General features: G+C 34.4%; 1 protein-coding gene across 1 annotated transcript in view; it reads left to right on the top strand.

The window, feature by feature from the left end:
• Nucleotides 1–15427, top strand: part of COL25A1 (collagen type XXV alpha 1 chain) — a 112686-nt gene that overhangs the window by 62930 nt on the left and 34329 nt on the right. The window contains exons 15-19 of the mRNA XM_087875551.1: nucleotides 5711–5773; nucleotides 6457–6525; nucleotides 8449–8493; nucleotides 13349–13393; nucleotides 14757–14834. Coding sequence (XP_087731677.1) covers nucleotides 5711–5773; nucleotides 6457–6525; nucleotides 8449–8493; nucleotides 13349–13393; nucleotides 14757–14834 — 300 coding nt within the window. The remainder of the gene's footprint in view (nucleotides 1–5710; nucleotides 5774–6456; nucleotides 6526–8448; nucleotides 8494–13348; nucleotides 13394–14756; nucleotides 14835–15427) is intronic.

Here is a 15427-nt window from a genome sequence, read left to right as displayed (position 1 = left end):
GCCTCTGAATCTATAAAAGCACCTATCAAATCAAATTGAATATCTCGTTGTTTTCTCTTTGCTGCTGCATTGCAGACGAATGCCTTATTGAAATGGAATTACTTGTTTACTTGCCTTCACACGCCATTAAGAACACTAATCTAGATAGAATCTCATTTACTTTCTGTTTTCTCAGTGAAGTACCTGATGACGGCACACAACTCAAAAAAACAACCATTCTTTTTTAAAATATGCTTTTTATGTAGTGCAAAAGAATATAACAAGCTTGTACTGTTCCTTTTCAAAGAACAAAAAAAAAAACATCAGACAGTAGACAGAATGGCCAACTCAATGTTACATGTTGAAGTTCTGCAAAATCTTTTGCATAACTGCTTTAGCAAAATATCAATATGCTTTGAAACTATACTTATTCACTGTCTTCTTTTATAATTGAATTATAATTTGGATGCGATAGTTGGAAAAAAGTGGAGACCTTAACTTTCTGACTCACAACAGCTCCGTCAAATAATGCTGTATTTGATTAATATTATACAGAACAAGTCAACCTGATGGGTAGATCCATGATGCAGCTGAAGTAAGGAAGTAAAAAGATAGAAAAAAGATCTGTTCTTTACTGAAAAAAGCATTTGGTATGTCTAGCTTACTACTAGGTTTACCGTCCAATAGGTAAATGCAAAACCTGCATCAAAAATTATTTTCTTTGTTTCACCTCCTCTGCTTCTATCCTTCTATCTTTAGTTTAGTGTTTATGGGGGTTGTACTTTCCTATGCGAGGCTGGTGTACAGTCAAGGGTCTTCTTGGAATCACAGCTCATATTTGAACAAACGGCAGTTGTGGCCATGAGGGCCTTTGCACAAGTTCCTGGATTTGGAAGATCTTCTCAGAATCACTCATGTTTTGGTTACCTCTCAGTTGGGTTATGAAAATGTGCTCTAAGCAGGGTTGCTCTTGAAAATCATTAGCAAGCTACAATTGGTCTTGAACTGTAACATTGCAGCAAAGGCAATGATGGGTGTGTTGTGGGATGCGCATGTTTTCCCACTGCTTTTCCAGCTGCACTGGTTGCCATTTGGGTTCTGGGTGCAGTTCCAAGTGCTGGTTATCACCTAAAATGCTGTGCATGGCATAGGGCCTCATTATATTTCTCCATATATTTCCACCTGCCGGGTCTTATCAACTCAAGGAGACATGGTCAGATTTTCTATTGGGCAGTGCCATGCAGAGGTGGGTTTCACATAATTTTACCACTGGTTCACCGTACACTTAAAATGTGAGCTTGCACACATGCGTGCGGCTTAGAAAACGTGCCTAAATAAGACGGGATAGTGGCAGGACGGAGGGTGGCACCCGCAAGTCGCCACTACCAGTTTGTGCGGTCTGAACCAGCTGAATAATACCACTGCTGCCATGTTATAAAATTTAAGAGCCCTGCTTATATTCAAGTGCTCCTGGAGATCTGTATTGCTTTCACCTTTCTGACCTTTTGTACTGTAAATTGTTCAAAACCTGGCTGTTTTTTCAGGCCCTGAGCTAGTATAGGGGTTGAGTCCCTTTGGCTAGTTATTGGACATTTGGCTTTTTTGGTATGGGGTTTCTGATCATCTATCTTCTTTTACTTCTTGATATGTTTTTTTTTTCTTTTGATTTATTACTATATACTGCTCAGAATTGCTATGGAGCTGCACACCTTCCAAATTAAATAAATAAATAAGCAAACCAACAAACAAAGTTTGTCACTAAGGTGGAGGTATTGGTAGTTTCATAGCAATATGGTGATTCAGTGTGGCAACTTTGGTTATTGCTCTTGCATCCCTTCCACTATGGTGTTTCTGTGGTGTACTAGAAGCTAAACCTAAAGCCTGGTTTTGTCCAGAAGATATTTAAGGATTAACTATTTGTTTCAAGGATCATTTCAAATTTGCAAACTCTATCTTGGACAAATAGGATTGAAGTGATCTCACATTCCAAAAATATTACTGTTGTGAATATAATTGTCAGCTAACAAAATCAAACATTTCCCAATAAGTAACCCTTTGGACGGAATGAAGACTTAGAATCCCCATTCCCCATTTGAAGGCTCATGAATTTTTGACAGATAAACATATACCACAAAATATTTCAATCTTTCTGAGTCCTTCTATTCTGAGGATAGAAAATTTTAGACATTTTAAAAAACAAATTCAAAGGGCATAGAGAAAAAACCTGAGAAAAGATGCCACCTTTGATTAAAGTTCAAATTTGTCAGGAATCTATAGGATGCCCAAGTAAACTGAGACAGAGGGAACATATTTCTGAGGAAATTCTAGCTGGAGAAGATAGATGGAAAATATTTCTTCAAGAAAGTTAAACGTTTTCTTTATTATGTGGTGCTACAATATATATTTTTATTTCTATAAAGAAGACCAGAGATTTTTATGCATATCTTCAGGAAGGAAACAGTGTCTCTTTTGTGGTGGAACCAGTGACTGAAGGGCCTGGGGGAGTAAAAGACCCATTCCAGTTTAGTTAGTTTAACTATCAGGAAAAAACCCCTGATTGAATAAATACTATTGTAAAAGAGAACTAATTTTCCTTAGACATCATTCACAAATTACAAAATATTAAAAACACACTTTCAGTTTGATAGTATTCCATTCATAAGACTATGGACAGGTACAACAATCACACAACAACAACATATTTGGACAAGGTTTCCTAATATATTCAGGAATTTACTATATAGGACCCCACTGGTGTAAAGGAATAAAAATATGGCAGTAATATGTGCCAATCTTCATGCAGGGTATCCAGTAGATTACATTGGAAGTATCTCCCACCTCCAAACAATCTTTACAATGCAAAATTTGTCCTCATACTCTGGGCAGTGTGTGATGCCTACTTGCAGATATCGAAAGCTGTGTTCTACTGCTTCCAAAATATTTTTGATGTATGGCAGGGTGGGCCATATACAGTAGTTGGTCTTTTACCTTCTTTTTTCTTTTATCTCCTTTGCTTTTTGCACAGGCATCTTGTAATAAATGCTTGTGGGTACCCATTATGTTTGAATTGTTCATGTAGGTACCTTTTCTCCAGTTGTTTAGGTTTTGGGGAACCACACTGGGTTCTCAGTCTTCCATATAGCGTTCTGATGCAGCTCTTTTTGTGTGGTAGTGGATGGTTAACCATAAACCATTCAGAGGACCTGTTCTTAAGGATCGTTTCTAGATTAATATTATTATTATTATTATTTTTTAATTTGATTTATATGCCGCCCTTCTCCGGAGACTCAGGGTGGCTTACAATGTGCTCAGCAATAGCCTTCATCCTTTTGTATATTTATACAAAGTCAGCTTATTGCCCCCACAACTGGGTCCTCAATTTACGTACCTTAGAAAGGATGGAAGGCTGAGTCAACCTTGAGCCTTGGCGAGATTCGAACCTGCAGTAATTGCAGGCAGCTGGTCTCAATAACCAGCTTAATAACAGGGTGCCTTAGACCACTGTACTACCAAGGCTCTTATTATTTTATTAGGTAATCATATTACTCTAGACCATTTGATAAGAAGTTGAGGATTTTTAAAAATTTATCATAGTAACCTGAAGAAGGATATTGATAGCTTGGATTGAACTTTTGGTTAAAAAAAAAACAGTTTCCAATAAAATAAGGAATGAAGAGATATGTATATTTGCATGTATTGTAAGTTTACATAAACATAAATAGTATTCTATGGAAAGTTGGCAATGAGTATGGACTGCAACAGTAGTTGAGAATGAATATGGAGAATGAATGAAAATGGAACGTGATTTTTGATGTACTGGTATTTTGAGTGTGCATAGTATGCTTCTAAGGTATCGACTGGCTCATGGTATTCTGAAACTGAAGACATTTTCAAAGGCTCACAGTACAAAGTAGTTTTGATCACAATCCATTTTTATTTCTGATCCTTGAAATCATGATTAAACAGATTAGAGAACCAAGTAACCACTGAGTTGACTTTATGGTAGATTAAGTACTTTGAGTACTCATTTATTCAGCAAATAAATTGCTGAAGGCTTCATTATTCCTTCCATAAGAATGATTGTTGCTTCCATTAATGATTAAAAAAACATTACAAGGATACATTTGAAAACCGTTCACAGTTTTATACATAATTTGCAGTGTATACCATAATTATTTCTTCTCTTATCCCTTTGTTCTTTTTTTTTTTTTTTTTGCAGTTTATCTTTTTCAGGGATATGCCTGTATACCATGTCTGAATACAGTTTTTTATTTCTAGCTGTTGAAGAACTGTCATTGTAGTCATGTGGAGGAAATGGTTTTCATACTAATTTTATTTATGCAATGCTGTGAACAGCAAGAGGACAGGTTTATTTTTTCATTATGTAGTTTAATATAAATGATGATATCTCTTTTCTTAGTAATGCCAATGATTACATACAGTATATTACCAAACATTTATTTTAATTAAAAGGGAACTCTTCTTAAAATATATGTGGTAATGATTGTTTATTTTGATTTATCAGATATACTATAGGCAAATGAAATTCCTAATTGCCTGGTATTTACATTAAGAAAATAAAACTAGTGCACTAATTAATTCAACAGGTCTGATGAGGACATGCACCAGACAGTACTAATATCTGCAGAAGTAAATCAGGATAAGCAGAAAAGATCTTAGGGATGCAAGGAAACCTAAAAGCTACAAAAAGTGTATTGGGATTATGACAGTAGTAAAAATAAGATAAAGGATAGACAATGGGAAGAGAAAATGGTAAGCGAGTAACAGGGATGGGAAGAGAGCTGGAACTCCTAAACTTCTACTTTGGTTTAGTCTCCTCTCTAAGTGGGAATTCTTGAATGAACTTAATCAAAACAATTGACAAAAACAAGAGAAGGGCAATTTGAATTAAGAAAAGAAATTACAGGACACCAGCCTGAAGACTACGAGTGGGACCTCGTCGGAACATTGCCAAGATGCTTTCAATCTTACACGGGAAAAGACCCGAATACGTCAAGACTTGCATACTAACCAAATATATATATGTATTTGTGTATGTATGTATATATATATATATACATACATATATGTATGTGTGTTTGTGTATGTGTATACACACACACACACACACACATACATATATGTATGTATATATATATATACATACAGTATGTATATATATATATATACTGCTCAAAAAAATAAAGGGAAAACAAGCAGAAGACATCCGAGATCTGAATGAATGAAATAGCCTTATTAAATACTTTGTTCTTTGCAAACAGTAGTTTGTACACTGCTCAAACAACTAAAGGGAGCACAAAACTACTGCATGTAACGAACAAAGTATTTAATAAGGCTATTTCATTCATTCAGATCTTGGATGTCTTCTGCTTGTATTCCCTTTTTTTTTGAGCAGTGTACATATACATATACATACACACACACACACACACACACATGTGTATGTGTGTTTGTGTATAACAGGTTTTCATTTCATAAAGTCTTGTTCTATAAAAGCTTGTGGTTCACTTGCTTTTCTTAACTTAGGTGGGGGTTTTCTTGAAGAATTCCTTGCTGATGGAAATCAAATGTGATTAATTGTAGCTGTCTGTAGCTATTCGGTTACAGCTAGAAACGTGACTAGGGAAAACATAATTGCAAGAAAATTCATGTTTTCTATAATTATTCACAGTTAAATTAACAAAGTTTTAATATGCTCATTTATTAAAAGGGTGAACCGGGTTTCCTAGGTCCACAGGGAGAACCTGGATTGCCAGGATTGCCAGGGACAAAGGTATGATTTACATTTTTTCCTTATTACGCACAATTTGCTTTACATCAGATCAGTTGGAGCCTAATTGTTAGAATAGGCATTTCGCTCCACAGCCATTAAAGTCTTACTAAAGGGAAAGTTTATCAGATTGAGATCACAACTCATCTATTACAAATGTGTAATGTGTGTAAAATAAATTAATTAAATTAAACTGCTATCATCTCTATAGGAAATAATGCAGCTGTGATTATTTTATATATGTTCTTAATCGTACAGCTGAGACTTCATCTCACTCTTTTTAAAAAGAAGGTCAGCATTGTCTAAAGTTGCTTTTATTCTGTGAAACCAATTTGAGCCATCAACACCTAAAACTGATACCAATAAATGGACAATTAAATATGGGAAACATTCTCTGTTTTGCCTCTTGTTCCCACCTGTAATTATTCCTATTTTATCCACATGTTCAGGTATTATTTACTTTGGGCAAATCAAAAGGGGGGAAAAGGCATATACAATGATACTGTAATCTATTTACACTTCCCTCTCGGGAAGGTTTGGTATTAATGTATGTATGGATCAATTGCTATTTTGACATACTCTTTGATATTACTTCTCTTTGATGTTTCAACAGCAACTCTCATCAATACCAAAAGTTACTGATGTTCTGTGATGCTTCTGTGTATATCTGCTATTATTTTTAACAGGGTGAAAGAGGAGAAATAGGACCTCCTGGGAAAGGTGAACGAGGTGAGCCTGGAGTTCCAGGGCCAAAGGTCAGTTTAGTTTCACTTTGAAATATTTAATGTGCTTTTGAGAACTCTGTGTTTAGCATTTTCTTTAAAGACATCCTTTGTTTCGGGACGTTAAACAGAACCAGAAAAATCGATTTCATTGTGATTGAATATGTATTCCAAGTGATTTAAAAGCATGTCGTTCACTTTTACTGCATAGTCCAGTCAAAATTAATTAAACAAATGGAGAAGTTTCACATTAATAATCAAAAACTTCCACTATGCAAATATTACTTATATAATCATAGTTAATGGCAATTAAAGTGCTTTAGGCATAACAAAAACAATAAAAGTATAATAAAATTCTGATTTCTAACTATATGGGTAGAGTGGCCATAGAGGTCACTTTAAGTAGATTTTAAAGTAGATTTTTCAAAATTCTATATGGTTAGTAATTGTGTCTAAGACAGAGAAGGAAGGAAGGAAGGAAGGAAGGAAGGAAGGAAGGAAGGAAGGAAGGAAGGAAGGAAGGAAGGTCCTTTAAATTCAGACTTTGCAGTGCAACTCAATTGATTTTCTAGATTTTCATTAGCAATTTAAAACCTGTGCTTAATAATATCCTGCTTATATGAAATGATCATATACTGTATCATAGATAAGACCTAAGAGTTGGTAATAAAATGGGTGGGTATATAAATATTTTAAATAAATAAAAGTAAACAAGATGCTTTGGCATTATCTTAAGAACAAAACTGTAGTGAAAAAAGAATCTGTTGAATTGTACTCATCTTCTAGTGACTGCATGGATACTTCCATGCAATCTTCTTGACAACAATATGGAAGTGGTCTGTCATTACTTTCTTCCAGGATGATTTTCCAATTCCTAATTCATCTAATAGATTTGGAATTAATGGTGATCTCCTATCTATCTACTAAACAGATCCAACCCTGTCTAGGTGCTTTGTTGTTGTTGTTGTTATTGTTGTTAAGATTAGCCAAAGTAAAGGCAAGGTGCAGGGATGTAATAGGTACAGGATTTCTGCAGGATTTGCCCCTTTCATCAGAATGATACAATTTCCTCTCCTTTTGTACATGAATATGATGTCGCAACCTGTGAACACAAGGAACAGAGGTTGCATTGTATCAACACAATGCTGTTTTCAGCATTTGTTCCCTTTGACCCCATCAAGCCAAATGCTTTTGACTAGGTGTCAAATTCTGTGTGCTTCAATGAATTCTCCCCAGTGTTTTACCAAGAAAATCAGATTTAGGGACTATTTTAATTTTAAAGGGAATAGGAACAGAAAATGGAGACTTAACAAATATGATTTCATGCAGCATAGCTAAACATTTTACAAAATACTTCACAGTGTCTTTTTATTTGATTTCTATTATTTGTGACATTTGTTTCTATAATTGCGCATATCTCTGTATGTAAGTTGATTCAATTACATTCAGAAATTCTATTGATATTTTTATTAATTTTTTTGCATGATCTGGAAGAAAGCCACTTTTGTTTAAGAACATAATTTAGTGATAAGAAAGAGCATTAAGTTATTGGTCTGGAAGTTGCCAGAGATGAATTCTCATTTCTAAGGCACTGTAGGAAGGAAAATGATTGAATCGAACAAATATTTTCAGCTTACAAATTGTATAACTGACATTTTCACTTAGAAGTGATAGGATGTTTTTCAGGGAGTTGAGGAAATAATATTTCCTGGAACATGTACAAAACACATTTAGATTTTCTTCTACTAATCTTCTTATGTTAAATCATTATAACATGCATGATTACTTAACTTTCTTATATATACATTTGTGTCTATAATGTAACTTTATAATAGCAACTGTTTTAATATGCATAGTTTCTCCTACATATTTACTTCCTGTAGACAAAACTAATTCTTCATATTTCTCTTTACTTTTTCTTTCTCGACTCCATTTTGTATGTGTTCCAACATGCAGGGAAGGTCAGGTGAATCTGGAACTAGAGGCCCTAAAGGGTCAAAGGTCAGTTATTAGCAACATCTGGTTTTATTGGTTAAATACACTAAACCAACACAGTTATTTCTTTACTGCCATTTTTGCATGTGTGAATTCTATATGTGGATGGGGTGTTATGTATGGTAAGCACACATCGTTATCTGTTTCTTTTAGTAGAGTGTTCAAATATTATCAATTTAAAAAGTAGTACAATATTTTCAGTAACTGAAAAGATGAAGTGTATATAGCCCTTAACTTTTCTTAGTAAAAGTTTTCATTCCCCAGTTAATTCCCCCATTTCTGTTCTTTCTATATAAGGTCATCTCTTTTTTTCCAGTTCATTGATTAGTACCACATTTTAGTGCAGTATTTAGGTTCACACTAAAATTAAATAAGACATTACATACTATTTGACATTAGACATTAAGGCTAGCAGTTAGAGGCAGAGCATGTTCTGAATGAAAAATGAAAATGTTAGAAGTATGGAATACTGTAACTGAATCTTTTTTGACCTGAGGCAATTTCTGATAATTCTGAGGCAATTTCTTTCATGAAGCCAGGTTTCTGTTCCCCAAAAAGATGCTTCTGGTACCGTTAGATAAAGAACAGCTTTCTCTGATTATTTGAATTTCAAATGTGGGAAGGTTTCCATTGTGCTTGGAAATAACTGGCTATTGGCATTTTTCTAAAAGAGATGCAAAATCCTTATTTTTAACAATTATATATAGTCAATTAGTAAAATTTTGAGGTAATTTTTGAATTTATCTCCATAGATAATGCATTGCAAAAGTCAATTTCATCATAAGCATGGAAATTCAGTTTTGTCTAGAAATTTGTATATCTGGTGACTCTAGAGTTATGTTATTACAATGAACAATTTTCTGAATTGGCCTTGTTCTTTCAAACTGATGGTTGCAACTTTCTTGACAGTAAGGTGACCAATCGTCCTCCTTTAGGGAGGACAGTCCTTCTTTTGTAAGTTCTGTTCTCTCTTGAAAAGTGTCCCCCTACATGTCCTCCTTTTTGATATTTGAAGACTAATCTGTAAATCTCTATATTCGATCGATGCCGATCCGATCCGTTGCGTGTGATGTGACGTATTTGTTTTTGACATGACGATTCGTCAAGGCTTGGTACAGTATGGCAAGACATGATTATGAGACACATGCGCTCCACACAGGAGAATTGTTTTGAGAGAGTGCGCCGCGTGCAAGAGTGCACCACACGCAAGTGGCTTTGTTTATTTCTTACCGAAACACAACACAGCACACACACACGCATTAGACTCACTTCTTTCTCAGTGAATATTCAATCATACATAGGTGAGCACAATAATTCATGTTTTATTAATTCATTATCTATTTAATAATTTAAATTGTGCTGCCCTGGAACTAATGCAGCAGTTGAAAGGGTTTTTTTCAATTGCTAATGATTTTTGGAAAAGTGAGAAATCGAGATTGAATGCTGATACTCTAGCTGCAGCACTTGCCATAAAATTCAATATGAAGGATATTTCTTGTTCAGATATTTCCAATATATTGTTAGAAGATGATACATTGACAAAAAATATTCATTCAATGGAAAAGTACTCATTTAAATAATAATTAATAGGCGTGTAAGCATAATTATAATATAAAATGTTATTGTTACAAATGTTTTTTATTATGCATTTATCATATTATAGTGTATTCTGTATTGTTGCAATGAATAAAATGTTTCTTTTATTTATGATATTGATAATATTGATGAAACACAACAACCATTGTTTAATAACACAGTTAAGAAAAACATTCAGCAGAAATCAAATTTTCCTCATATGATTGTGAGCTTCATTGTTCTCTTGGGAGTAGTTTAAATGATTTCCTTTTATGGAGACCTTGACTCTTGCTTTGTTCTGACTGAAGAAACTTGAAGCCAACATTTTGGCTGTAAATTCTAAGTTGACCATTACTCCAGGTATGGTTTTTGCTACCTATTGAAGAATAAGACAGATATATTTCAGTATTTTGTTCAGTGGATCAAGTTTGTCAAGAGAAAAACAAAGCAAAAAATAGTTACCATTGTAACTGATAATGATACCGAGTTTGTAAACATGAGATTTAAATCAATGTTGGACAATGCTGGTATAAAACATAAATGTTCAGCTCCATATAGACCACAACGTAACTCATATGTTGAAAGGAGAGGACAAACTTTACAAGCAATGATGAGAACAATGTTAGCTGATGCAGGTTTACCGGCCAGTCTATGGGGAGAAGCCATAATGTGTGCAAATACACTCTTGAACAATGTCGTAAATACCACCACTAAGAAAATTTCCCATACTGTATGGCATGGAAAGAAGCCGGATTTGAGTTACATTCACACATTCGGGTCACCTGCATGGGTACATATTCCATCACAGTTAAGACGTAAGGGCCAGAGTAGGACACAACAATTAATATTTGTTGGTTATAATTCAAACCACAGGTCCTATAGATTTTGGCCAAAAGGAACAACAACGGTAGTTAACAGTGTGAATGCAAAGTTTATGGAGCATGTAGGGTGGAATAAATTGGGGACTGAGAATGAGGTTATAATTGAAACTCAGACTGAAGCTACTAATGAAATGCCAGAAAACCAGAACAAAGAGGTAGAGGAGGACGTCGTACAGGAACAGGTGAAGGTGGAGAGACCATCTGTAAGTCCTGATCTTCCAAGAAGGTCGAATAGCGTATCTGTGTGTTTAACCAGCAACGTATCTCTTTGCTGTCCGGTCCATTGCCTACTATGCAGAGGGAAGTTTTACCCTCAACATAAAGTATAAGAAGAAATTCCATGGTGTATAAGATTGTGGTCTGTCCAGCCCAGTCAATTTTGATTAACATTTGTGCTGGACAAAGAGTTAAGATTCTGAAAAGCTTTGGATACTTTACAGTACTCTTTCACTTTTTTTTTATTGCATCCTATAGCAGGGTAATTTATTTCTTCATCTTTTATGTCTATTGAAGTCAGTGCCTTTGCAGATAGGAGTGTCTGTGCAAATGCAAAATACGGAAATAATTTTGCTATTACACTTTATTAATTAATTTGTTGTACTATTATTTATTTAAAACACTAACACATAATTTGGCTGAAGTTATTTGAAATTTGTTCCCCATCTCAAAGGTAGGGGAAATGATTTCTTTACCTGCTGCTGGAAATAAAATTATTTCTAGTGTGTCCCAATGAACACAATCACCTACTTATTCCTGTGCTTGTCAGCCAAGTCCCTAGTGAATATTCCTTCTGTCTCGATTCTCAGGACAGAACACAATATTGTCAGATCTATTTCTTTCTGCATTTTCAATTTTTCTTCTCTCAAGTATTCTGTATGGAAGGAGGAGGTTTAGAATCATATCCGTGACTGATAACCATAAAGCCTTTGTTTTAACAACTCTGAAGCAGAGTATATCATTTCTCCACTTAGACTTTTCTAGTGATATATAGTAATTACTATTTTTCCCCTAATGTTCCATTAAAAACATTTTATTTGTACACCACCTAAAACTCCTTTGTGAGGGAGATGGGCAGTTTCAAAATTTGATAAATAAATAAAAATGTTCTTATCTTTTGGAAAATCTGAAGAATTCTGCTTTGTTTCTACATTACAGTATTTTAGAAATTTGAAGAGAGCTCTCATATTTTCCTATAATTTTCTCTTCTACAAACACTTCCAACATTGTCATTGGCTTTTCCTTCCAGATTGCTTATGACTTGGATTGGTGTACTCTGAACACATTTCAATTTATCAATGTCTTTCCTAAACTGTGATATTATGAATATGGATTGACCAATGCAGAACAGAGAGGAATAGAATACACCATTTCCTAGATCTTAAACACAATTCTTTCTTGATGCACCTATAATTGAATTTGCTTTCTCTTCTGCTGCCATTACACACTGTTGGTTCCTGTTCATCTTTGATGCTGTAGGCACCTGGATCCTTTTGGCAAGTGCTGCTGTCCAGCATTGTCCATCTTGTCATGCACCCAAGACTTTGGTTATTCCTACCCAAGTGCAAACTTTACATTTGTTCCTGTTAGGATTCATGTTGCTGATTTTTCCAGCAGATTTTTCTGAACCATGATGTTAAACCTCTAAGATGTTTCTTCTCTCCAACTATCTTTGTTTCATGTACTATTTGTTAATTGCATTTTCTAATCTCACATCAAGTAATTTAAAACTGTTCAACAGTACAGAGCTTACAACAGAGCTCTGCAGTTATGCCATCCAGTGCTCCAGACTGATACACAGCTATTGATGTATTACTTTTGGGTTCCTGTTGTTCAACTCATCATATTTATAAAGGAAAATATTTGTAGCTCAGAAAAAGCTATTTCTTTCTCTCTCATTCATCCCCAGTTATAAAATATCTGCTCTGCAACCATCATCGTAGCTCTTGAAGAAAACAGCTACCCATAATATTGCAGTCATGCCATCTTCAGAGCTTCATTGAAAATTTATAGGCAAGAAAGATGCCATGTTGATAACAAGACAGTTATCTCCTCATAACAATCTCTTGTAATTATTGCATAATGATCAAATGTATTCAAAATTTATTGAAAACAGGGGAGGCTATTCCCCTGTTTTGTTTAAAAGGAATGAGGGAGTGAGAAGCCTTTTGGTTATTCCCTGGAGCAAAGCAGTTACTAAATTATTACTTTGCATTCTTTATTGATTAAGCTGTTGCAAGGACATATTCCTTCTGCAGCCTTCTCTCAGTGCTTTCATCTTGTAAAGAATGAAGATAATTGTGGCACCCCTTCAAAATTCTGTAGAGAAATTGGAAGGTTTTGGTGACTTTAGTTTTCTACTGTAACAGCAAACTTAAAATATTGATGCTTATTATTTTTCCCCCTAGGGTGATCCAGGAAATAACGGTGATTTGGGAGCAATGGGACCAAGGGTAAGTGACCTGAAATATGTTCCTTAATTGATAGTATATAAAATGGCTCCCTTGAGGCAAAGGGACACAATCATTATTTTCAGGTTTGATTGTATAATCTATATCAGTGTTCCTCAATGTTAGCAGATGTGTGGATTTCAATTCTAAGAATTCCTCAGCCTTTATACTTTGCTTTATACAATGCTGGCTGGGGAGTTCTGAGAGTTGAAGTTCAGTCATCTGCTAACATGGAGAAACACGAGAAATTATCTAGAACGATAAGATCCACTTCAATAATGTATTGAAAAAAGTGAGTAGCTATAAAATGCCTTCTAATGGCACTGAAGTATTAATGTTCATCCTCGAATAGGCAATCCTTTTTCACACAATATGTAATCAATCATTCATTAACATATAGCACATAGATATACTGATTCTCACAAATAGTTGTCTACTATTATTAATAATTTTTTAAATGAATGTTGTCTGACTCTAAATGATTTTGTGTATGTTTTCAAACATAGCACCTACTACAATTTACACATCTACAACCTTGTGCATTAAATAACTGATAAATGAAACTAAGTCACATGAAACTAACTCACAGACTATAAAATGGATTGGAGATTTCTCTCTCTCAAAAAACAAGAAAAAAAGAAATGCTGAATAGATGTAACTGGAGTTGCATTCTAGAGTTTGAAAAAGTAATATTGATATAATTGGGATTAGGTTTAGCAAGTGCGAATAATCCAATAAATATCAATAATCTGCGCCTTGCTAATGACACTATATTGTAGCTGTGAAAATACACAGCAGTTGAGACAACCAAGGTTGTTACTGGTGATCCCCTTTTTCCCTCATTTCACCTTTCCAAGCATTATAGATTCCTCAAGAAAGCTACAGTAGGTAATTGCATAATGCATTCAAAGTATACAATACAAATTACAAAGAAAGTCACTGTAAATATAGATCAGACTAAGCCAATGACAACAGATACAGCAACCATATTTAGAGCTGATAATAAAGACATTGAAGTAGCTGATAACTTCTACTGTTTTGGATAGACAACCAACAAAAATGAAATCAGTTATCAAAAAATGTGTTTGAACACATTGTGCAAAGATCCAATCTCTGCTGGGACAAAAAAAAATTTCCCCAATCTCTGTGAGCCTTTCCTTAACTTCCTTAACTTAGGAAATAGGTGGTATTAGGAATATTTTAATGTTCACAAATACTAGTGGAACGATATGTACTGTAATTAGTTTTACTTGCAAAATGAGCCTAGGAAAATGAAATTGTTTTTATTGCATTCATTAACACAATTTGTAATGTGGGCTTGTGACAAATGCGACCTGTTTGTACATTTCCAGTGCTTTTTTTATAGGGTCCACCTGGAGAAAAAGGTGACCAAGGTGCCACAGAAATCATTGACTTCAATGGAAATATCCATGAAGCATTACAGGTTTGTGATCAGTACACAATAAACATAAGGCACCGTTGTTCATAGATTACCAGTATAACTGAGTAATAAAGCTTATAATTTTCATGTATATTATCCCTGTTTTAATTCCACCATAACAGAACTTGAAAATAAGTTGATCGTAAAATAGTGTTATTTAATGGGTAAAAGACAGTTTCATATATTTTTAGAAAACGCCAGGTGCAATGATTATCTGGAACAAATTATCCCTAATTTGTTGTTCCTTGAATGTACATCAACATGTACATTTTCTAGGTAGCATTGCTTCTAGCTTTATTGGCTGGGAGTTCTAGTTCCAGTTTTTGGGAAGGTACCAAATTAGGGAAGCCTGATATGGAATCTTAATTGTTAGCATTCTTCCATGATAGCATTAAATAAATTATTGCTTTTGCATCTCCAGATCTTTGCTTACAATTTATGGTTAATAAGATGTTAGAATATATTTCAATATTAAATATTTGTACTGAGTTCATTCAAAATGCCTTAACAGGGAGCAGCAGCTATTTAACCGTATATTGGTTTGGGAAAAGCTAAATAGGGTCAGATTTGGTTAGTATTTAGATGGGAAACAACTA

Source organism: Pantherophis guttatus, chromosome 8 (assembly GCF_059756535.1).
Source record: "Pantherophis guttatus breed Tessera chromosome 8, ASM5975653v1, whole genome shotgun sequence".
NCBI classification, from domain to species: domain Eukaryota; kingdom Metazoa; phylum Chordata; class Lepidosauria; order Squamata; family Colubridae; genus Pantherophis; species Pantherophis guttatus.
This window is presented reverse-complemented; position numbering and strand designations above follow the sequence as displayed.